At 30.4% G+C, this 25,018-nt stretch overlaps 1 protein-coding gene across 2 annotated transcripts in view; it reads right to left on the bottom strand.

The window, feature by feature from the left end:
- Positions 1 to 25,018, bottom strand: part of CDase (neutral ceramidase) — a 307,463-nt gene that overhangs the window by 251,176 nt on the left and 31,269 nt on the right. For both annotated transcript variants that reach the window (XM_075373680.1, XM_075373672.1), the window contains exon 2: positions 5,559 to 5,694. In XM_075373680.1, coding sequence (XP_075229795.1) covers positions 5,559 to 5,693 — 135 coding nt within the window. In that variant the 5' untranslated portion in view covers position 5,694. The remainder of the gene's footprint in view (positions 1 to 5,558; positions 5,695 to 25,018) is intronic.

Genomic DNA, 25,018 nt, shown 5'->3' with positions numbered 1-25,018 from the left:
GAAAGCTTCCACCAGGATATATTGAAAATGTAGCAAAACGACATAATGTAGATGGAACGAATCGATGGTTGGTTTCGATGTAGATGGAATCGATGGTTGTAGATGTAACTACGGTTGATTTCTACAAAGAGAGGACCCTAACGTAAACAAAAGGAAGAAGTAATTTATTAATTCACCGATTACAGTCATCTAAAATTTTAGATATGTTGCTCTGTCTGTTATATTTTACAAGGTTTTTTTTTAAAAAGCAAAATAAAATTTGAGTACTAAATATATATACATACTCGTATATATATAGACTTTGGGGGTTGGCGTCCCCACGGGCCTAGCCTCTGCAGCTTTTCTTTCCACTACACACTTAGCTGCAGAATACTTTTCACTATACACGTATACTACACTAGGGACACTACATGAATTACAACATATACATTTACTCGGCTACACAACATCCAACACAGTTTTCTCTTTCACTTACACTTGGTGGAGTGATTTTTTGTCGTGACCTTCTGGGAATGAATTTGAGGGAAATTGCTGATGAACTTAGTACTCAAGGTGTTGTAGAGTTGAAACGTATGATGAAACGGCAGAACGGGACAGAAGAATCGACGCCGTCCCTTATACTGACGTTCAGTCTTCCTGTTCCTCCAGAGAGGATTAGAGAGGGTTACCTCTCCGTTCGGGTACACCAGTTCATTCCCAACCCACGGCGGTGTTTCAGGTGCCAAAGCTACGGTCACACTACAACATCTTGCTCGAGGTCGGAGATCTGTGCTCGATGTGCTACCGAAGGCCATAGTGACGCTAACTGCGAGGAAAGATAAAAATGTGCGAACTGCAATGGTTCGCATACGGCTCGCTCCCGAGATTGCCCAACCTTTAAGGAAGAGAAGGCGATTCTCAAGATCTGTACTGAGCAGAAACTATCTTTCCCGGCTGCACGCAGGGAATATAGGAAGATAGTTAAGTTAACTCACGGAACCTCGTTCAACCTGATGTGTCCTTCGCCACTGCTGCGTCAAAACAGACTGCTTCACCTGTTCATACTCCACAGTGCGGATCCTGCACGGAACTTAAGAAACTCGTTCAGATGCTTTCTGATCAGGTTACTTCGCTTACGGCCACTATTTCCGGGCTGACAAGCATGAGTGAAAAGTCCTGCTTCGCAATAACTGAATCCAGCAGTGTGGCCGTACAAAAGCTCCTGCTCCCAAAGTGCTGCCGACAGCCACTATTTCCGGGCTGACAAGGGTGAGTGAAAAGTCCTGCGTCGCAATAACTGAATCCAACAGTGTGGTCCATACAAAAGTCCTGCTCCCAACGTGCTGCCGGTACGGGCAGAGGCTACCACAGATGGCCAACTAACAAGGTCCCCACGAAAGTAACCCGCATGATCACCCCCTCTGGGATGTCAGTAGCGACATACTTTCATCTGTGCTTTGTACCTCTGAAAGTCGTTACTATATGACGAAGTGAGAGACACCGAGCGGAAAGATTTCTCTAAAGCATTTGCTACAGCCGAAGATATAAGGAGTTCTCCCTCATCGACGAGACCGAGAATAGGCCCTGGCGACCTGAAAATTGCATGGATTTTTCTCCACACAGTAGACGTGGGAGTAGTACGTGAGATGGAGTTCACATACTTCGTCCATGAATTCCTCTTAGCGGTCAAGAAGACCCGACAGCACACCTCCCTAGCCCTGCGGTACATATCTAGATGTTCAGTTGTAGGTCTATTATTGAATTTGCGTAGTGCTCGCCGTCGATTCCGAATAGCACACTTGCAATCATCATTCGACCACGGAACGGAAGGACGTTTAGGATTACCCGATGTTTGTGGGACATATCTGCTGGCTGTTTCAAGTATTAGGGACTACTGGTTTCACATTTTCACCCGACAAGACGAAATGTGTAGTCTTTTCTCAGCTATGGGACCCTTCTAATCCGCGGGTTTTGCTGAACAGAGAGCTTATTGGTGTCTCTACTTACGTCAGGTTTCTGGGTTTACTTTTTGATAGCCGTCTTACCTGGATTAATCATGTAAAGGAATTGAGGACAAAATGTTTCAAACTTTTAGATCTGATGCAGATCCTTAGTAACACCAACTGGGGGGGCCGATCGTTCATGTATGTTACGTTTTTACTACTTCCTTATTCGTTCCCGTTTGGATTATGGTTGTGTCGCCTATTCTTCAGCTCGTCAAACTGTACTTAAAATACTGGACGGTGTGCATCATGCTTTTCTTCGGCTTGCCACAGGTGCGTTTAGATCGAGCCCTATCGCGAGCTTACTTGTAGACAGTGGCGAGCCATCACTTTGGGATAGACGAGACCAGCTTTTGTTGTCTTATTTTGCCCGTCTCAGCGGACAGCCGAATCACCCACCTTTTGACCCAGTTCTTAAGAATCCTAATTTGAGGGAGTATGGGAACCGTCTACGTTGTACTGCGCCTGTGGGTGTCCGTACACGACGTCTGCTGCAGCGTATGAGTGTTGACTCTCCCTCGTTCTTTCCATCAGTCCGTGCTCGAACCGCACGTGGAGAATAAACCATATAAATTTTACGTTTGATCTTACAACGTACGATAAGCGTTCCACGCCACCTATTGTTTTCCGGCAGATGTTTCAGTTTCTCCTCGCCAAATCGAACCCAGCCGTGGTGATATATACTTATGGGTCGAAGCATGGCGGTAACGTTGGTTGTGCTTTTGTTATCAATGAATAGTCCTATATGTTTGGCCTACCCGGTGTTACGAGTGTGTTCACCGCGGAACTACTCGCTGTGGATGAGGCTCTAAGTATCGTTGGCCCTAAATATAGGAGCATTTTTATTTGCAGTAACTATTACAGTACTCTCCAGGCGTTGGAAAACATTTATTCCAAACATCCTGTCGTCATTGACATTTATGATAAAATCGCTCAGTTAAATAAACGCAACAGGGAGGTAGGTTTTTGCTGGATCCCTAGCCACGTTGGAATTCTAGGTAACGAAAGAGCAGATTCTGCTGCCAAGGGAGCGTGTATTCAGCCTTCTTTCACCACCCAAGTTAGTACCTTTGATTTTATCAATCATATAAAACAATCACTGCGAGCAAGGTGGCAAAGTGACTGGACGGCTACCATCGATAATAAACTCCGACGGATTAAAGATTCAGTGTTGCCATGGGACTCCTCTTGCAGAAAAACTCGTCGTGAGGAAGTAGTCCTCTACCGATTATGGATAGGACATACTAGGATCACACCCGAGTACTTAATGTCAGGAGGACACGCACCCCTGTACACACGATCCAACTGCCGCATGACTGTGCACCACATTCTCGTGGACTGCATATATTATGCGGCGTTGCGTCGTCAGTTTAATATACCCGGAAACATCCGAGATGTCTTGTGCGACGATAGCGGGATTTTGGAACGGGTGTTTCTCTTTTTACATAGTACCTGGTTACTGCAACGGATTTAATATGCTCATATATGTTTTTCTGTAAGGACAGTTTTTTTAATAATTTTAACCTTTATTTTCAATTTCATTTTTGATTCTATGTATTTAATTTTGCTGTCTGGGGAGGGGATTTTTGCACAACCCATCGGAGTTAGGTAAGTTTTATATACTTTCTTTAATCTATTATTTTAACTTTTATATTTTATCAACTTTGTCTGTGGTATTAGTTTTACATTTTATTTTGCCTTCTTAGCTTGTTTTAATAAATTTTTATTATATGATTGGTACGCCTTTTACTTTTATAGTTAACTATTTCGGAGTTATTTTACCCTTTTACTAATAACTACCGGGCGATGATAACGCCCAGGCGTTTTTCGCCTACCAACACCAAAAAAAAAAACCTCGTATATATAATACATTACATAATTTATCATACTAAAAACTTGGCCACTTTCAAAATTGCATATTATTTAGCAATTTGTGAAGGGTGTATAACAAAAATGTGATGGGTGATAGAGAAAAACCGACTTCCTTTCAGATTCAGCGCACAAAAAAGAACAAAATTCACTTACTGGTATTTCTATTCCGAAAATCTTTTTCAATTTGTATAAACCACTGTCCTTTCTTCTCTATTCTATTTTGAATATTAAATCACTTGCGGCCTTTCCTACCCCTTGCAATTTATATTATATTATCTTACAATTACGAGCATATAACATTAATTGTAAAAAGTTTGATTATTTTGCCAAAGGAATAGATTCAAGTATTAATTGGCCTTTCTAACCGTTATTGTTTTTAAATTTCAGCTTAACATCTAGCAATCTACTTTTTACATATTTTGAATTCAGTTTAATTCTAATGACTATTGTTTTGTAGATAGTAATCTCCAACCATAATGACTAGTTTCTATAACTGTAATTACACTTTCATATTTATAGGCCATAGTCAATAATAAATGACACACTTTCATGTATCACTGACGTGATTACTCCTAATTCCCTATTAAAATTAATCTGCGCGTTAAAATTAATGAGAATTCATAAAAAAATGTACGATTTGTATCTTGCTTTCGCATCACTTTTTTAAAATTCTGATTTAGCCTTTTCAAAAAAAATATTATTTGAATCTTTACTCAAAATTTATTTAACACCTTTCCCTTTTAAAAATGTAAAACTCAAAAAAGCCAACTTAAAAATGTTCTATTGTGAACGATACAATTCCATCGTTGTCGTCTTACACAATTGTTAATGTTTTCTTCAATATTTTCAATAATATTTTCTAAAAAAGTACTTTACCAATATTGGTCCCATAATGTATTGAAAATTATAAAATTGAATACTATTTTTACTATTAAAAATGTATTTTTCACTTGTAGAACTAAGTACAAACTAGCCTTTTTCCCAAAAGAATAAAAAAACACGATGACAACGACAACGCGATAATAAGCGAAAAACAATATGTTGTCGCTTAAGCAAAACGTTGTTAACATCTTTTTAATTTTAAATATTTTAATAAATTTTGGCTAAAAAAATTTCGTTGAAATAAAAAAATTTTTTTTAGCTGTTTTTTTTTTTTTTATAATAAAAATTTGGGAAATTAAAAGCATTGAAAGTTTAAAGCTGCTTGAATATCTTTAGGCTGTAATTACAATAGTTTTGCTTTTTTGACGTGACAACGTCTTATAAATCGATGAACGCCGGCAGCACGCACGAAAAAGCATGACTCATTGTCCCGTTCCGCCTGAGCCGAGCGTGCAAGAGAGAGGCACGATCGGCCTAAGCGTTCGGTTTGTGCCGCATCTATCTCTCTTCCACTCGATTGGCCCATGCGTCCGAGTAGAAGAGAGACAGCGGCAGCACACAACTTACACGTACACGTGAACTGTTTTCGTCAACTGTTAATAAAGTAAAGTGAAAAGTTAATGTGGTTTTCATTGTTTATTACACAACAATTGTGGCAATAAAGGTAAATAATTCTTACATTTTAAATATCTAATTAGCGATATAATGTCATGTATTTATTTTTATTATTAAAAAAAAAGTAGCATAATTCGTAAATATCCTGTAAGGAAATTAAACTACTCGCATTAAATTACTCATTACAAATAATTTTCTGATACTTACAAATGCGATTTCTACTGGAGGACCAGTTATATCTGCAATACCCACTCCAATTTTGTACTCCGAACCGGAAGTCCTTATGGGCAATGTAAAGCAGAAATATGCAAGCGTGATAATAAACGTAACAATTACTTCCATCCTGAAAACAAAGATCACAGTTGAATTTTTTTTTAATATTATGAACATACTCAACTTTAAATAGATTTAAAGAAACCTGTACAATAAAAAAAATTAATTTATTTGCTAGATGGCTAGATGGTGGGGTGAACAAACGAGCCCTGACCGGCTACTAACACACACACACACCATCACTCTCTCTCACTCTCACTCTCTCTCTCTCACTCTCTCTCTCTCTCTCTCTATCTCTCACTCTCTCTCTCACTACCTCTCTCTCTCTCTCTCTGGCTGTGTGTGTGTGTGTGTTAGTAGCCGGTCAGGGCTCGTTTCGTTCACCCCACCATCTAGCCGTTTGGGCTCCCAACGCGATCGTTATCTTCATAGTTGTGAGAATATTAAATATTTTACAGATATTCATTAAAGAAAACAGAATTAGTCATTTTACTTCATTTCATTTCTGTTGCCTTGGTGAAATATAACGAAGTAAAAGGATTAATTTTTTTTTTAATTTCTACCTTTAATATCTTAACCCAAGGGACTAGAGCCTCGATCTATGGCTTAAAACCGTCCCTGAAATAACACGAATGTATCCTGAAAATTTGAAAGCTATTGGTCAATTGGTTCTCGCTTGATGCTGTTGCAAGAAAAGTGGACAGATCCACAAACTTTCTCATGTATATATTTAACTCAAGTTAGGAATACAGTTTTTAGCACATGAAAGTATTGTTATTGGAATATGTTTCTCGAAATGTGTTAATTCTAAGAATTGTTATTATATTGAAGCCTTTATATACCTTTACAATATCGTGTACCTTTGCCCGTTGTATATGCAAGTAGAACCTTTTAGTGATACAGAAACAGATTATTCAACAATAGAAAAAGAACTACTCGCTATAGTTTGGAAAACGAAATTTTTTCGTCCATATCTTTACAGAAAAGATTTTAAATATTTACCGACCATAAACTTTTACAATGGTTATTTCCAATTAAGGAACCAAACTCATAAAGTTTAAGATGGCGTTTAAAATTATAACAATTTGACTACGAGATAGCCCACAAAAAACCAAATGCTGATGCTTTATCAAGAATATAATTAAATATAAGTGAAAAGACAAATTACATTTTTGAAACCACGGCAGGGGATACAAACAGTGAAAATCGCGACGAAATTCAATCAACTGAAAACAGCATTAACAAGCTGTTAATTAAACAGCAAAACAACATTAAGGTCAAGTCGAGGAAGAAAATGCATTCATACCAAACGATGCATTCATTCAAAATTTGAAGGTAACACAGTAACAAAAATACTAATAATTGATGAACCATTTAATTTTGAAAAAACAGAATGTATTAAAATTAGTGAAAAATAACTAGCATAAAGTAAAGGTACAAAAAATACTCAATAATAGCAAAATTAGGATAACAATCGAAATATCTGGAAATAAACTATTTAATAATATCTATTATTAATTTTATAAAATAATATTTAGTTCCTAATATAAAATATAGTTTGTTTTTTTTTGGAAATGATATTTACGAAAAATTTACAAAGTTTTAGAGATATTAATAATGAGTAGAGGAACACAGAAAAATTATCTACAAATTAAAAGAAAATGTTATAACTCGAATTTAAAAGAACATATTCAAAATTATATAAATAAATGTGAAAAATATATATAAATAGATGTGTTTTGTTTAAAAACAAAATAAGAAAGTATTGAAAACAAAGAATAAATATAACAAAGAAAGAAATCAGTTCATTAAACAAACAACGAAAAACAAAAATACTAGAAATAAAAGTCATTTGTCGAAAATTAAACGACCTCAAAAACTAAAGCAGTTGCAAAAGAAAAACTCGTCGTCCAAAATAAAAACTAATCCTTTCTTAAATCTTGTTGCAGTCCTTCCTGTTCCTAAAAGGATACCATCCCAGAGATGTAACTGTTAATTTGGGAATAGCTAGAGTTAGATTATATTAGCTCATATCATATATTTGTACGTTATTAAACAATTTATCTAAATTATAATTATAATTTAGAAAATTTGAATAATATTTACGTATATGTATTAAACTGTTTCACCAATAATCAATTATACAATGTAAGTTAAAAATAAGATTTTGTAACCGATAATAGTAATGAGTTTAGAGATGTAAGTAATTATTTCAATTTTATTAATCATACGAAGATGTTTGATAAATGAAAAGTTATAAATAGTTTTGTTAAATAGTAAAATAAAAAATAAGAGAAGAATTATTAATGGACTTGGTTCAATTGTTCAATTATTTACTAGTAATTTAGATGCAAATGATATAGAAAAATATGAAAAATTAATAGAACAAATAAAGTATAAGCAAGATAATATAAGTCAAATTAATAATAATCAATACCCTGTTAATATTAGATATATTAATGAATTCCATAAAACAGTTAAAATAATTAAAGATAATTTTAAACATAACAAGTTGTTAATTATGAATAAAAATGAATAATTTTATTCAATTAGAAAAATTACGATATTTTTTTAACTTAAAAAAAAAGAATTATTAATTCTTAAAATTATCAAATTTAAAGAACGTTTTCAAAATCATTTGAGCTGAAATTTTATTATTGCAATGATCACGCCACATTACGTTTGCGTAAATTTTTATATTCCGACAATGGACCTTAAGATTCAAAAGATCTTAAGATTCAAAAACTTTATGAAATTATACCTACTAAAGTAAATGGCAACAACATAAAAAATACTTATAACTTTTATTAAAGGAATATTTTATACTATTTTTAACGTTTCTATTTGTTTATTTACTTATTACTGAATTAAAAAAACCTACAGAAAATATATATTAGTTTAAGAAGACACAATATAATCCTTAAAAATTGAGTGCCACCAAGGTATAATGAAATAAAACTTGCCTAAGACGGTAGGGAAATCGAATAACACCAATTTTCATGTCGGCTTGCAAGGCACTGAATCTGACTTAACAGAAAGTGTGATGAACAACACCTTTGCTAAGATTTACACTGACAAAATAGGAATTCGTGAAAACTCAACAATTTTTAAAAATAAATATTCAGGTCACAAAATAAACCATAAAATCATTTTAAAATAGTTCGTATTTGGAAAACAAAAGCAAAACATCCTTATTATTTTTTCCATAAGTAAGATTTTCAAATCTGACATTATTAGTATGTCGAAATTGATGTATCTGCTGAATAATGAAAAGTTCAGTCCTCACCTAAAAAAAATTTTATCACATTCCTTTGTCATTAAAAACTCTCTTGATCTGCTCTATTCCTTCAGATGTTAGTTTTTTATGGTCAGTTATTCGTTCCTAAAAAAGAATCGAATCTCTTCATAGCAAAACTGCACCGTCATAACATAAGTAATAACGGATAACTTTTCTGCATAAATCTCTTCTGGCTTAATGAATGTTATATATAATATTCTCCTACAAAAATTCTTCTAGAAGATAAATCGTAAAACGGTAACTAAAACAATATTTACTCGTATATCACAATGCAGCAAACATTTTTTAAGGACATTTCAAACTTTTCAGTTCTTCACTAGCTTAACATGTAGTGACTCGCCCAAAATCGCTCAAATGAGTTGAAATCCAGCAATTCCTTGATGGTTAGATCTCGAATGCATACATGGGACGAACATATATCATATTAATTAATTATTGATATCATCCGTTACCTTGAAAGAAACTCTATTAGACAAATGAGTTATTAGGCATTTTTTTAGTTGTAGTTTAGATGGGAATACCATCCTTCAGTTGGATGTACGTACATGCCGTGCCTCTATTAACAAGTAAGTAAGGGGGAAAGTAAAGTCGATCTCCGTTACGTAGGATAACGTTTCTGCCTTTCATCCAGAGGTCCCAGATTCAAATCTCTCGGTCAAGCATGGCATTTTTCATACGCTATAAAAGTTTAATTTTCATACACTCAAGCACCATTTAGTTGTAAGGGAAACAGTCTTACCGTCTTACGCGGCCCGGTGATAATAATCATAAAAATTCTAATCGTTAATTGTAATGATTAATTATGATTAATAATCTTGACGATAAAATTTTTAAATGTTTTAAAATATTCTATTTCAGATTAGTTAATTTCTTATTTGTAGTAGTACTAATTCACATGTTTTTTTGAACTTAATATCATTCTCTTTTAATTTATTTACATTCAACCTCGTTCTTTTTCTCTTTAATCTCTTAAAATACAATCAACTTTTATTAAAATAAAAAATTTGAACAAATTAATATAATGCTCATTATACGGGTTCACTTCCGTTTAAGGTTGCTAGTCGTATAAGATATATAGCTCAGCAATATTTGTTACATGACATAAATAATTGTGGCATAAATAATTTGTGACATTTTAAATAATTATAATGGCCGTACCGCGGCCTTGAATAACTTCTATTTATTTTGTTCGCTAACTGTGAGAGTATTCTTTCTGAATGCCTCTATGAACTCTGAAACGGAATGCCTTGATGAAACGGAATGTTTATATTGACGAAAACGTTTTGTGAGTTAAATACATCTAGCTGAATAAAATTTAGGCGATAAGGATGAATAGTGAACTATCTTTGTCCCTGATAATATTGTTATTAAGGCAAATACTTATTAATGCCAACTATTAACAATAATGTTATATATTAATATTAAGACACGTTAAAAAAAATAATAAAAAAGAAAAACCAAAATAAAGACAGCATTATTTTTTTTATTATTATTAATGTATTGTCTTACCTTGTAATCGGCCTAGTTAGGGATCTATAAATTTTTACCTTTTATTAGAAACATTTGAACTCAAATATAAATTTCTCTTAAAAACTGGGTACAATACAATCTTATAAAAAACAATTATTTTACTATTAAAACCCAATTTCTTTTGTTATGTATATGAAAAAAGTTTGTCTAACTGCGTAAAAAGACTAAACCGATTGAATCACAAGTTAAATCACAGCAGAGGAAAAAAGTGCAGATTGCCATAATTTTATTTGCTATTATACAGTTTAAGGTGAATTTTATAAAAACTTAACTGGAGTCCATTCTAGATTTTAATATAAATTCGGCTTTTTTAGAGGCTATTACTGATAGCATTGAGAGTAACTCTGCCACTGGGTGCGGCAAAGGTGTTTGGAGGATCAAAAAAAGATACTCTTTGTTTTTGAAAACGACGCTCTTTGTGATGTGCTTGAATTTTAACAGGGTTTATCCTTATATTTTTCTTTTTATTTCGAGTTGCTCAAAGTATGCAAGTTGTCGTCTGAACTTCTCTTCCTTTACATACTCTGTAGCATGCCACCACCAATTTTTGTTAGTGATGGTTGTTAAGATTCAGGTTACATCTCATGTTCTTTAAATTGTATTAAAAGGAGGAATTTTAAATTTTATTATAAATTTTTTATAATAATTGGAACGGCTGCACGTAGCTCCCTCCACGCTAAAAGTAAGACTTTACACTGGCTCCCAACAGAACATTCAGTCTAGTATCAGCCATCAGACAGAGACTCAACCTGTATTTACCGATCACGTAAAATGTTTTTTTTCAACCTCCGGGACCACCGTTAGGTACTGCTTCAGAGGATGAGATGAACGAAAAGTAGCGTGTGAAAATACCATGCCTGACCGGGATTCGAACTCGGGACCTTCGGATGAAAGGCCAAGACGCTACCACTCGCGCCACGGAGGCCGGCATGTATAATTTTTGAAGGCCGGCTTATATTTCACATATATGAAGCATAAGTTTGAATATTATAATAAAAATAATTTTAAATGTAATCAAAACTAAGACTTTTATTTATTTCAATGAACCAGCGAATAACATAATATTTTGAATAGTTTAAACCCAACCGAGGAATTAGACCAAGGGGCAAATTATTCGACATTTGGTTCTCAAGCCGCGGTTGTAATCCATAACCGCAGATATAATTTGAAAATTTTTTAAAATCATCCTCTGCAATTTTGAAGAATCATCATCATTGGTCTTTTAGCATCGCGGACATAATCTGTAATTTTGAAGAATCATCATTTAGTCTTCCAGAACTGTGGATATAATCTAAAATTACTAGAATCTTAATACTCAACAAATTACTACAATAAATAGATCACAACAATTTCACATCATCATTTACGTAATATTTTTTTAAATTTATTACTACATTTAGTTTACGTTGTTTCATCATTTATGTAATATCATTGATTCATTTCATATTTAATCCAATTTGTTAATAGTTTACATAGTTAAATTAAGTTATTTAATACTAATAAAGAATTGGAACAAATAATAAGAGATACAGGGTCAGTAAAGGCCTCTATAACGACAATTGGTATTTTTACTGACAAATTTGATCCCTAACAAGATGATAGAATTGACTTACAAATTAAGTTAAGGAATCTTCTTAATTTGCAAGTCAAATATGACATCATTCAATCAAAACTTGAAATGGAATTTGATGATGATTTATCTTTGGATCGTAAACAAGTCGAGCAAGACTTGTGTATTATAGAACGCAAATTGCAACATTTAAGAAATGATAAAAAAAAATCTAAAAAAGGAATTAATTCAAATACAATAATTAAACAAACACAACTACAACCCATTAATATACCTGTATTTAGAGGTAATGTGTTAGACTGGCAGCACTATTTTAATATATTTATTGATTTAATACATAATAGCAATGATTTAACTAATAATAAAAAATTATAATATCTACATTCTTCTTTGAATCTGATTGCTCTAGATTGCTCTATTATTAAAGGTACGATTTGACAACAAATATATAATTGCATTTCAAAATTCTGAGCACATTTAAAAATCAGATTATATAAAAAGAGATTCCGTACATATTTTATCAAATTTATTAATGAAATTTCCTCAAATATAAATTCGCTTGAAGCAATGCAACCTCCTGTAAACAAGTATGAATTTATTGTCGTCCATTTTGTAACATCAAAATTGGATTACAATACTTCAAGATTATAGAAGGAAAAATTGTCAAATGCAAGATTTCCCACCTTCAAAGATTATATCGAATTTATTAATTCAAAATGACTTCTCGAAAATACTGATGCATTCATTTCAAACACGCAAGCGAAAACAGATAACAAAACCAATGGACAGCGTTATAATAATTCAACCAAACGCTTTACTTTGAATCCTAATAAGTAATATAAAGGAAATAATGCCAGTTTTTATTCAAAATTTAATTCTAGGCCATGTTTGTTTTGTAAGCCAAACAATCATTTACAACAACGTAAAGAATTCTTAAATTTGTTCATCAATGAACGCACAGACTTTTTGGGTCATAATAATTGTTTTATTTGTTTATTTATGTTAAAATATTGTTGTTTTATTTGTTTAAATAATATAATTTATTTGTTATAATTGTTTTTTTTTTTTGAGTATCAGCCATAGATACTCAAAATGTATTTTACAGTCATTTATAATTAACAACAAGGTTATATATATGTTATAACAACGTTACACATATGAAACATAAGTTTTGAATATTATAATGAAAATAATTTGGAATAAATCAAAACAAATACTTTTATTTATTTCAATGAACCAGCGAATAACAAATATTTAGAATAATTTAAACCCAACCAAGATGGTAAATTATTCAATAGTGATATGCCTTCACTTATCAAAAGAAAGAAGAGGAATGTAGACAAATTAAAAAAGAATGATATTATGTTCGAAAAAACATGAGAATAATACTACAAATAACTAAACTGAAGCAGAATATTTCAAATTATTTAAACATTTTATTGTCAGGATTATTAACCTTGATAATAAAACTAATTTATTATCAAAATTAATCTTTACAATTAATGATTACAATTTTTATGACTATTATCACTGTGAGACTGTTTGTCGTACAACTAAGTAGAACATGGGTATATGAAAATGGAACTTCTGTAGCATATTAAAAAAACCATGCCTGACCAAGATTCAAATCCAGAACCTCTGGATGAAAGGTTGAGACGCTAAACCTATGTCACAGAGATCGACTTCTTTACTTTCCCCCTTACCAGCTCGTTATTTGGAACACAGCATGTACTATATTTTATAATGTTACCATTGCCTCGTAATGTATTTTGCTATAAAAAATCTGTATCACTTGACTAAAATATTTTTCAGTGGATAATGTAAATATAACGACAACATGCGGAAAGAATGAACTTATCAAAAACAACTGGTTAGTACTGTCTCTAAACCAGATTATTGTTATTGGTTCATTATTAGTCTTTTGGTTAAGATGAGTATCATTAGAACATTCACTGCATTTTACAAATTTGATATTTCAATTAATTACTTTTATAATTTAATTTTATGTTTATTTTTTAATAACACAATTATTTGTTATATTAGTGTTGTTTAAATAAACTTATTTTAAATGCAATAAACAAACTTCATACGCCTCTCCTGACAAATAGCTAATTCATTCCCTTTTGTAAATTCAAACACTTGTCAAATATTCATCCTTTTATTCCCTCTACAGATTACTATATTACAAATTCCACTTATCTTCTGTTTCCTTTCTATCTTACAAATTACTGTTTCCTCAAAATATCACCTCTCCGTTACATGCATAACTGAATTTACATGTGTCCACCAAATACCATTCAAAAGAAAAACTTTTAATTCCTACATTTCATCAAGGACACACATCCTACAAGCTTGGTCTTGCAAAATAAATATCACCATCTTGCACAAAGACCATTTTGCACCTGAAAAAGAACCCCCATAGTAGCTCTTGATAAACCAACTGAGAAACTTCTACTATTGAATATAGTTCGTTTGAATACCTAAAGAATTACACTCTACAAAGAATTATGACACCACACTTACAACGTCAGTCAACTATTAGTAGGTGAGTAAAAATTTCAACTTAAATCTGATCCTAAACATACCACTAACTAAACTATTTATTATTGGAAAGTAATTTTCAGAGTAAAAAAATCAGTTAAAACTGCTTTAACCTTTTCATAAAAGTATTTCCATTATCACTGTTAATGATTTCAGAAGATAATATTTACATGAACTTTAATCAACATAAGATGGCTTACATTCAAAAAATGGAGTTCTATTCAACCCCACAAACCTACTCATTCTATTTCTTACACAATAATTAAAAAAAGTCTAAATTTCTATTAAACTGATCATTTTAAAACTGATTATTTTATCGCTTCATGATGAAAGAGTTGTTACTAACTTTTTCATCTTTAAAAGACTCTCTTTCGGTTTTACACTAACTTATTCTTTTTACATTACTGATGGCTTTCTTCATTAATTTAAATGCCTTCTAAATTTTGACTAAATGATGAGCCGCAAAACAGAAATATAATACTCTTTGTAAATTCATCTTACTCATTACAAAAATTATGATGGTAATAAGACATCAAAAACAAACAAAAGTCAAGAGTAAGAGAAAAGGTTTGACATGAGTTTTGAAAATTTTATATATATTAATGTAGATTATCATTTATAATAGTTAGAAATTTTAAATAAAGTATAAAAATTAGTTTTCTTATAAATTTTTGTTATAATTAACCATTACTTCAATTTATACAAATTTAATTAGAAAATTGCAAGCTTCATAATTAAAAATTCTGGTTATAAATTAATTTGTGATTTAATAACAGTTGTTACATGGTTTAATGACAAGATGACTTGTTTAGGGGAAAGGGATTACACAATCTGCAGTGAAATGTGACCCAGTTGAGTAATTAACTGACATATACAGTGATCTGAAATATATTTTTAAATGTCTCTAACCGTTGAAAAATTTAACTGGACTGCATTGAAACATTTTATCATCTCAGATTTTTAATGATTTTATATATATGTATATATATACACACATTTATTTATACATGTTACAATTATCACATTGAAACTACAATAAAAAATACTTGAAGTAAAAATTTTCCAAAATATATACTCATATAAAACAGTATATATTGAAATAAAATACTATAAAGGACTGTTCTGTTTAATGAATTTTGCACTAAACCTAAATTTTATTTTGAATCTGAATTTTACTTTGAAGCAATAAATAGTAATCAACATCACAATATAGTAATAAATATTTTGAAACAATTTCTTCTTTCATTTTTGTTGGAACAAGAACATCTTTTGCCCAGAAATAACATGACAGTAAGGGAATATTCTGTCATCATTTACTATTGCAACCCATATATTTTTGAAACTTTCTGATGAAGGCTTTTTGTCTGTTGTTACAGCTACTCATTGTGTTGTAAAGTTGCAAATCTTTATGACATAATAAGCCACAGAATTTTCTTAAAGTTAATAAAAAAATTTATTTTGACAATATGAGTTAATGTCACACAGAACAAATATATCAAGAAAATAACAGATGTACAACATATTAGAGACAGAATAATTGCCATTATTCTATTAACATAGAATACTTGAACTCTAGAATATTAAAAATTTAATTTAAAAAGAACCCTTGCTATATTTAACTTTACTGTTAAATTTATTTAATATATTTAGCCTTTAAGAGTAAGGTTAAATATTTTAAGGATGTTAAGGGTTGTACACACTAATGGTTAAATATATATTTTGTACTCATTTTTGTTCTTATATAAAATAAGGTCTTCAAAGAAAATGAAAAAACCCACCAAAACTCAAAAAATTATAATAACCTTAAATTTTACATTTATATCATTTTGTTATAATCAGACAAGTACAAAGAAGCGAAGATTGGTTTCTATTCTTTGTACTAAAAAGAATGAAAAAAAATTTGCTACTGTCAAATTGACTAAATAATTGGACTTTTTATAATTACTTTTTATAACTGGACTTATTAATATCTATATAAAGTGTAGAATTTTGGCAGCTGAATGTAGATCCAAAGAAAGACGGAATAGTGTTGAATAAAACCTTTTAAAATGTGAGAATTTTAAAAATTAGGTAGGTTGATAATGTACAAAATGAAAAGGTGAAAATTTTTATTCAAAAAACTGGATTAGTAGAACAACCACCCAGGGTTACTTAATTTAGTAATGAAAGAAAAGTAAAAGGGAAAAACAAAGTTAAAATTTATAATAGCCAAATAATAAAACATAAGATTTACAAACATTAGTGCAGAGCAAAAGGGAATGAAGAAGTTCAGCAAGAAGAAGACCAACAGAAAAAATATATGTAACTCACTTTTACATAAAAAACAGTTTACAAGCAAAGATGAAAACTAACACCAAAACTTAAAGAATTACCACAGTCTTAAATTATATTTATATCATATTCAGATAATGGAACAGTGTTGATATTTTTTTATGCAACACATCATAAAACACACCTTTATTGAGAGTCTGAATTGTTATTAATAACCCATGTTACTATATAAGGAAATACAACGATAGCATTGATTTCAGATCTCCTTTGTCTAATCTTCCATATCCCTGCCAAAAGAAGTAAGGTGTTCTCATGCTACTTGGTATTGTTAAATAAATTCAATCGCTACAATAAAATATCAGTATAAATTACAAATAACTTAAAATCTAAGACAAATAAAACTTCAGAATACACAAAAAGAATCTTGTTTAGTACATAATTCAGTGAGGTTTATCAATATTGATAGTGTGGTCTTAAATTTTCTATATAAATGGAATAATTTAAAAAACTGATTAATTATCCAAATAAATAAAAAATTTGCTCCTTAATTAATCGTGAGGGAGGGGAATGTATAAAAGTGTGATTCAAAAATATCAAATAAAACATTCATTCATCAATAACAAATTATATTCAAAGAATTTTTAGCCAGCAACATGTAACAGAAAGCATCCTCCCTAAATAATTGAAAAATTATTCCATACTGACTATCAAGTGCAGTATTTAATAACTATTATTTAAAACTAAATCATCAAGAAAACACAATATTACTGCCAGTCCTTACCAAATTTAATTTGTACATCTATTTTTTAAAATAAAGTAAATTTTTAATAGAAATATATTTTTATGAAAAATAAGGAACAAGAAAATCAAATTACTTTTGATTTTAGCATTATTAATCAGAAGTATCTTTATGGATATTCTTAAGTAATACATATAATATATATATATATATATATATATATATATAAGTGCATATACCCATTATCATTCATAGGACACAATAGATAAAAGTTGAACCTTATTTACAGAAATTAAAGACTGTTTAATGTTGTAATCACTGCACAAATTGTATTTATAATGCCAACCTCCATAGCTGAGTGGTAGTACTTTCACCCTGAAGGTTCTGTGTTTGAGATCTGATCAGGGTTGAAATTGTCACACGTTAAAATATTTCATATCATATTCCCATGCGTTGTTGTAATTTGATTAATTAATCATCTAAAAAAACTACATACAAAACATCTTTTTTTCAGAACCAATTTTGAATTGATTTTCTAAAGAATTTCCAAAAAATGTACACTTAGTAATTCATAGAAATTGTGAAATAACATGTGAAAGTGACAGAAGATTCAACTTAGCACGCCCTCAATCTTGCAGATATACGTATAATGGATGTACAGCACGGTGTGCTACAGTAGTATATTCTGTAGCACATAATGGAGACATTGCCTTCAACTTAAAGATAAAGAATTAATTTCTTTAGACAACCAATTGACCAGATAGAAAAATTAAAATAAAAAAATGTTATTAGAAAAAAGAAAAATACCTTCCTAATGAAAACACCCAGATGACTATCATAATTGTTAAAAAAAGGTGACAACACCTAGGTAGGTCTTTCCATCAGACATATTAATTCTGTTCTTTTTCGTAGTAAAGGTTTTTTATACCCACGTATTATGTCCCTAATCAATTAAACGATATTCTAAAATCGACAGTTTAGAAAATACCCAAAGAATTACAATTACCAATTGTAGTTCGATGTTCCCATCATTGTTTCTGATGCACGGCTTACACAACTGAATTTAAAATATTTATAATTTTATTTAAATATAACATTTTTCTTTTTATTTAATTCAATAATTCTGACTAAAGCACATGCGCATATCATATTTAATTTGTGAGAGTGTGGCGGAACTAACAATGATGGTCAGCACTAACTAAACTAATGTAATATCACAACTTACATAGAACAAATTTTACATGTACTGACAGTCTAGTGTAGCCATGAGGCTTAACACACCAGATACCAAGCCAACCAGGCAATCAAATTTGGTGAGACCTAGCCAGAAAGAGTTAATTTTTTTACACTTAATATATTTTTATTTTATTTAATTCTACCGCCCAAGTGTGTCATCACAACATAGCAGATGACTACAACAGCATTTTTTGGGATGGGGCTGTAATTTTGCAAACCTTTTTTTGCAATTATTGTTATTTTTTAATTGTTAACAAACATGCCTAAGAAAAATATCATCTTAATTTGGCAAAATCTTGAAATACTGAGGGCCACCTTGCTCTACAACCTCACCCCCTTGACCTTTTAAGTTGAAAATTTATTGTCATCAATATCCCATATATAGAAGTAATTTGACCAAGTTTCATCAAAATCGGTCCAGTAGCTCTGGAGATATAAGGCGATTTAGAGGCCAACACTGAATATACATACATACAAATTTCTGGATATGTAAATATGCAGAAAATGTTCATCTGGTTTTATGGGTTCCTTAGGTGTCAAAAATTCAAGATCCAGTGAAAACTACATATGCCCAAATTGAACCGTTACAATACTTTCCCTTCTAGAACTGTAGCTTTGCTATAATGCTATCTAGACAGGGAAGTAAAATGAACAAAAAACTAATTTTATTACAAAATAAGATAGGGAGTTTATAAAAATCAAAAGCAGGTTGTAAAAATAAGAAGTTGGAATCTTTACAATTGAGAAAAGTCAATACAAAAATTTTAAAGATATGGACAATCAATTAAGTAAGAAGTTATAGGGATATAACAAAAACAAATTTCTATCATGAAGAAAAACTTTAATTATAAAATAAGCCAGATCATAAAGAAGCAAAGTGTTTTTTAAAAAGATTAAATAAGCATTTAAAAAGGTAATGTTTAACAACCTATTTCTGATAAACTACTGAAAAGTTTTTTCTATCACATACAAGGATAAGGAAAATAAATTAAATGTGGATTAATCTGTTTTCTAATACAGTTAATTTTGAGAATCTTAGTCATAAATTGAGAAAATTAGCTGCATATAAATCACACAGTTTTTTTGTATATCTCAAAAAATATGAATGTACTAATTAATTCATTTTTATATCTAATTGGTCATCATAGCACTACTGTTAAGGGTATGTTAATTTCCATCTACTACCTTTATTCTTATGGAATGAACGACTCATTTTTTTAAATTCTAAACGTTAAAACCTAATGTTAATCAGCTTAACATATCTTCTTGATAGAGATAGCTAAAATAGTCATCTCAGGACATTGTTTAAGAATAAATTCTATCACTATTACTAATTGTCTGGCTTATTAATCAGAGACAACAGCTTTCCAGTGCTGGTGTACTAGTGATATTAGGAGCCAATAAGTTTATAGTCTTCATTGATGAGCCATATGTTCGGTATGATGCATCCCCTAGAGACAGCAGGAATTCAAAATTTGAATAAAATTGTTTGATGTCCAGGCTCTCAAAACTGGAAAAATATTAAGCATGCATTTTAAGATACGTCTAATTCTAGGGGTATATAAAACCTATGTATTAGTAAAATTTTAATTAGACAAGAATAAAAGACAGCAACAAAATGTCTTGAAATATGTGTGAGGCTTTACAGGAATCGCCTTACCTGAATCTCACTTTACAGTATAGGAAGATTGTCCTGGGATTTGCTAACAAAGTACTAATATGATCACCTGGGTGGCTAAAAGGTGAAATCAGTATCAGATACCTGTTAGACCATGCTACCAATATCTAACATTCTTTGGTACTCCAATTCACAAAAAGTAAGGATGTAATTTAACGCATTCATAGTATTCAGAATGTAATTAACCGACAGCAAGTATTTGATCCTGAAAGGTTTAATTAAACTTTCAAAAAAACTATTTAAAAAACTGGAGATTAGCTTCTACATTATTGACATGAAATGACCAAAATGTTCAGATAACTAATGTTAGATTAAGAAGCATAGATCATTAAAACAATAGGCAAGAGAATGATTGAAACTATATGTCATCTGTTTAAAATTACAAATTAAATAGCTGCTTAAATTAAATGGTATTGATTCTTGAATTTTTCTTAAACTAAAAAATTCACTTCTTATCATAAAAATTGTAGTTATCCGTAACTGGGCATAAGCCTGTAATTACTGGATGAAAATAAATAAATATTATTACTATTATTTTATTTGCAGATTTGTATTAAAATGGAATAACTTTATATAATTTTCATTGCCAACTATCACGAAAAAAGCTTTAAAATCTCAAAATTATTAAGCAATGAACATGTTTAACATAAATTAAAAACCAATGATTTATGATTGAATGTAAAGTAATATAAATAAGAATGCCCCCTAGAAGAAAGTGGACTCGTAATATAATGTATTGTTTCTCTACAGAAGAAATTAATTTGGTGCTTTAGACTATCTATCGTATCTCTTATGACAGAAATATATGTTAAAGCAACAGAGTTACAAGCAAGAGGCATTAATGATTTGCTTTCTTTGACAGTAATGTTGTTCACTACCCAACCACTACCTGTAATGAACAGAAGTTGTTACAAGTAGAACTAAACATAACCTATATATCGTAGTATATGTGTCATGCTAATACACAACTGTTTACTTAGTTTGGTAAACTTTGTTTTGCTTGATACAGAACCAATGCAAAACCACTTCAATCCTCTGTTTTTCTAGAAAATTTGATATGAGATTGTTATTATTCTTGAAAACAGCTATTTTAGTTTCAGAAGTGACTACTGCCTCAAGTCAGATAACTTTTTATTTATTGCTCTTAACACATATAACTTGCAAATAAAACTTATGATGATCAGTAGTTAGGTAGTAATCTCTTCTTACAATCTGAAAGTCAAACAACACCTGGTAAATTTCAGAAAAACCATGTCAGAGTTTGAAGATTAGAAAGTAAGGATAAAGGCCATACACTAAAATTAAATTTAGAGAGCAAATACTGTAACCATGTTTAATAATAAACTGGTTATCATAGTTCATAGAAATTAAACAACAATTGATGCAGTTTCACTGAATATGTTTATTTTTCAGTAGCTAATAACTTCACCAGTTGACAATGCTTTTAAAAAAGATTGGTAATGATTTAATTTTAAAAATAGTAAATAAAGTAAGAGAAGTGACAGTAGGTTGAAAGGTAAAGTTAGTAGAAAAACCATTATAACAAGTAATTTATCAGAACTGATGAATGAAGATAGATCGTATAAAACGTAATAGAGATGAATGCAGGAAACTTAAACTTTTTTTTTCTCTGCAAATAGACCTTCAAAGACCATGCAAATATCATTTTATGTAGTTTTTCTTTCTCTTCCAGAAGTTCTTCATTCTTTCAGACTGTTGTAGCTCTTTTTTCTTCAGTCCATTCTCATTTGCTGAGTTTTTTCCTTTCGCCTGGAGGAACCTTTAATTCAACGATTTTCTTTCTGTATTCTTTTCCATCTTCTAGATAGTTATTTTTTGTAATGTTGAACTTTTTGATCTCTTCTTTCATCTGTTTAACATAACCACCTTGATCTTTATAGTTCCACAGTTTATTGAAAATCTGTTTGTTTAGCACTGATTGGTTCATTTGGACCATGTGTCCATAAAATTTTTGTTTACTTATTGTTACTTCCAGGTCTTCAATTTTATCATATATCTCTTTGATCTCAGTCTGTGACCTTCTTGAGATGTTTCTGGACAATAAAGCCTTCTTAAAATTCTTTTTTCCATCTTGAATAAATTTTCTGTTCCAGTTATATTTGTAGTTTTCAAGCAGTAAAAGATGATTGCTCTTACAACTGTGCTCTAGTGCCTTAATTTTACATTTATAGAAAGGTTCTCTTTATTGTAAATATTTTTTATGTAAAAGTTTAATTGTTCTAATTTCTGTGTTTTGGTCTCAATCATCAGTTTATTTGTTATGTTTCTATTAATTATTTCTCAAAGATATTTAAAATTAATTTATTACAAATAAAAAGATAGCATTTATTAATAAGTCTTAGTAGTCAGATTCATTAGAAATAAAATTAATTATAAGTGCAAGCAGCAAAGGAAGATTGGTTGAGAGGCTAGGAGAATGTAATTCCACTATTAATATAAAAACATATACCACAAAAGATGTGTTATAATACAAGATTTAAAGAAAAAAATGAAAACATACTAATATCATAGGAAAAAAATTGTTAGTGAGAGAAGAAAGAACTAACAGATAGAATAAATATACTGAAAAAAAATGTAGGAAAAAATTATTTAATGAGGTTTTGAAGGAGAAAACAACTGGATTTTGATTTTGAGATCAGAATTTGGTAAAACACTAAAAGTTTTAAATAATAATAATAATAATAATAAGGAATTAGGAATAGATGTTAACATCAGAATTGTGTTAGTGAAAGAAAGCAGATAAATGAATAGATTATACAATTATCAAATACATAAAATTAATGACACTGGAGAAGTGTCATCAAATTTTAGAAAAAGTGTCATTTTACCATCCTGAAGAAAACAGAAGCAAATAAATATGAGAACTACAGCATTATTACCATTTTTATACTCAATGTGACATCTGATGCATTAATTTGTATATTTTCCAGATGAAAAGGACATGAAGGGGAAAATATATTTAGTTATGATCAGTTCAAGTTCAAAAAGAGAAGGCCGTTTCTGACATTTAATCTTAAAGGTAGGCTGAAGATGAAGAAGCTATCAAATTTGGAATTTATAGATGAGAAGTAAGTTTTTTACAATGTAAATGAAATTCTGAATTTAGCATAAAGAAGTGCTATCAAACAACTGACTGCAGAAATATAAAAAAACAAAACAACTCTGAGGGTACAACAGAATATTGCTACAAATGGATCCATTACTCAAAAAATTAATTACTAAACAAGAAAAATTATATAATAAAGAAGAAAGATTACACCATTGGGAACTTTCTTCCTTCATTTCATCCACTAGTAAAATTGAATAGCACTTCATAACAACACAGAGTGCAACGATCACTCTAGTGTATTTGAAATACTGAAATATCTTGTAATAAATCAGATATGGTCCAAATCTAATTCATTTTTCACCTTATCCTAGTAAGTATTCCATGGTTAAAAAGCTCGCAGTAATAACTATAGCATGCACAACAATTTTCTGATTGCAAGAGCTCTTTTAAGTTTTTACGTGAGTGAAGCATGTTTGTTGAAGTATGTTTTGGCATGAAATTAAGAAAAAGAATTTTAATTTTTTATTATTTTTATTTTGTTCCATCCTGAAATGCCTGAATAAGAATTTTCTATTATTTTGTAAGGTTATGTTTAGGATCCGCAAAAATTTGTTTCTTTTTGAAAAAACTACTATTTATTAGTATTTTGATATAACATATCCATCTAACCAAAACCTTTTTACTCTCTTCCTTAAAGAATTATTTGCCATTCTATTTTTAGCCATTTATAATCCTGATTCTGCAGTATATTAATTATTTAATTTTCTTTAATATGCCCTGTTTCTCTTTTTTACAGTTTAGTTATAAGTAAACCAGTATACCAAATACTTCTCTTATCGATAGGATTCAAATGCGTACTTAAATAATGACTCATGATTAAATTCCAGAGGTATGATGTAACTTTCTGATAAACTCAATTAACAGGCAATAAAAACAAAGCATCATATATCTTAGATGATTACTAAAGTTTATTTGTCTAATCTATGGCTATTATTTCAGTAGTCAATAAACGTAAAACTATTGCATATCACACAAGCTCAAGGCCTTTATTTATTACTTTATCACTATTAAACAAAATTGTAATTTTTAAATGTTTTTATAAGTTATGTTAGTAAAGCATAATGAACAGTAAAATTGAGTATTAGGTTTAATTTAACTATCTTAATAGTTTTATATTTACACTTTGAATAAATTAAATACTGGTGTCAGTTATTTTAATAGAAAGGACAAAGTGACATTGCCTTACATCCTACACATACCTCAACCCAATGATTTTCTTCTACTTATCTTTAATTAAGAATAGATAGAATAAGTTAAACATTTTAGTAGAGATATAAACATCTTGATGAGAAAGTGTGAAATAATGAGAATGGATGAAAAAAATTGTCTGGCTACTATTTCTGTCTAACAGATGGACAAATATACATGTAACAGTTTCCAAGAAAATTGCAAAAGAATACT

The sequence above is a fragment of the Lycorma delicatula genome, chromosome 1 (assembly GCF_047948215.1).
Source record: "Lycorma delicatula isolate Av1 chromosome 1, ASM4794821v1, whole genome shotgun sequence".
Taxonomy (NCBI): Eukaryota; Metazoa; Arthropoda; class Insecta; order Hemiptera; family Fulgoridae; genus Lycorma; species Lycorma delicatula.
The sequence above is the reverse complement of the archived record's forward strand: the minus strand, read 5'-3'. Positions and strand labels throughout refer to the sequence as shown.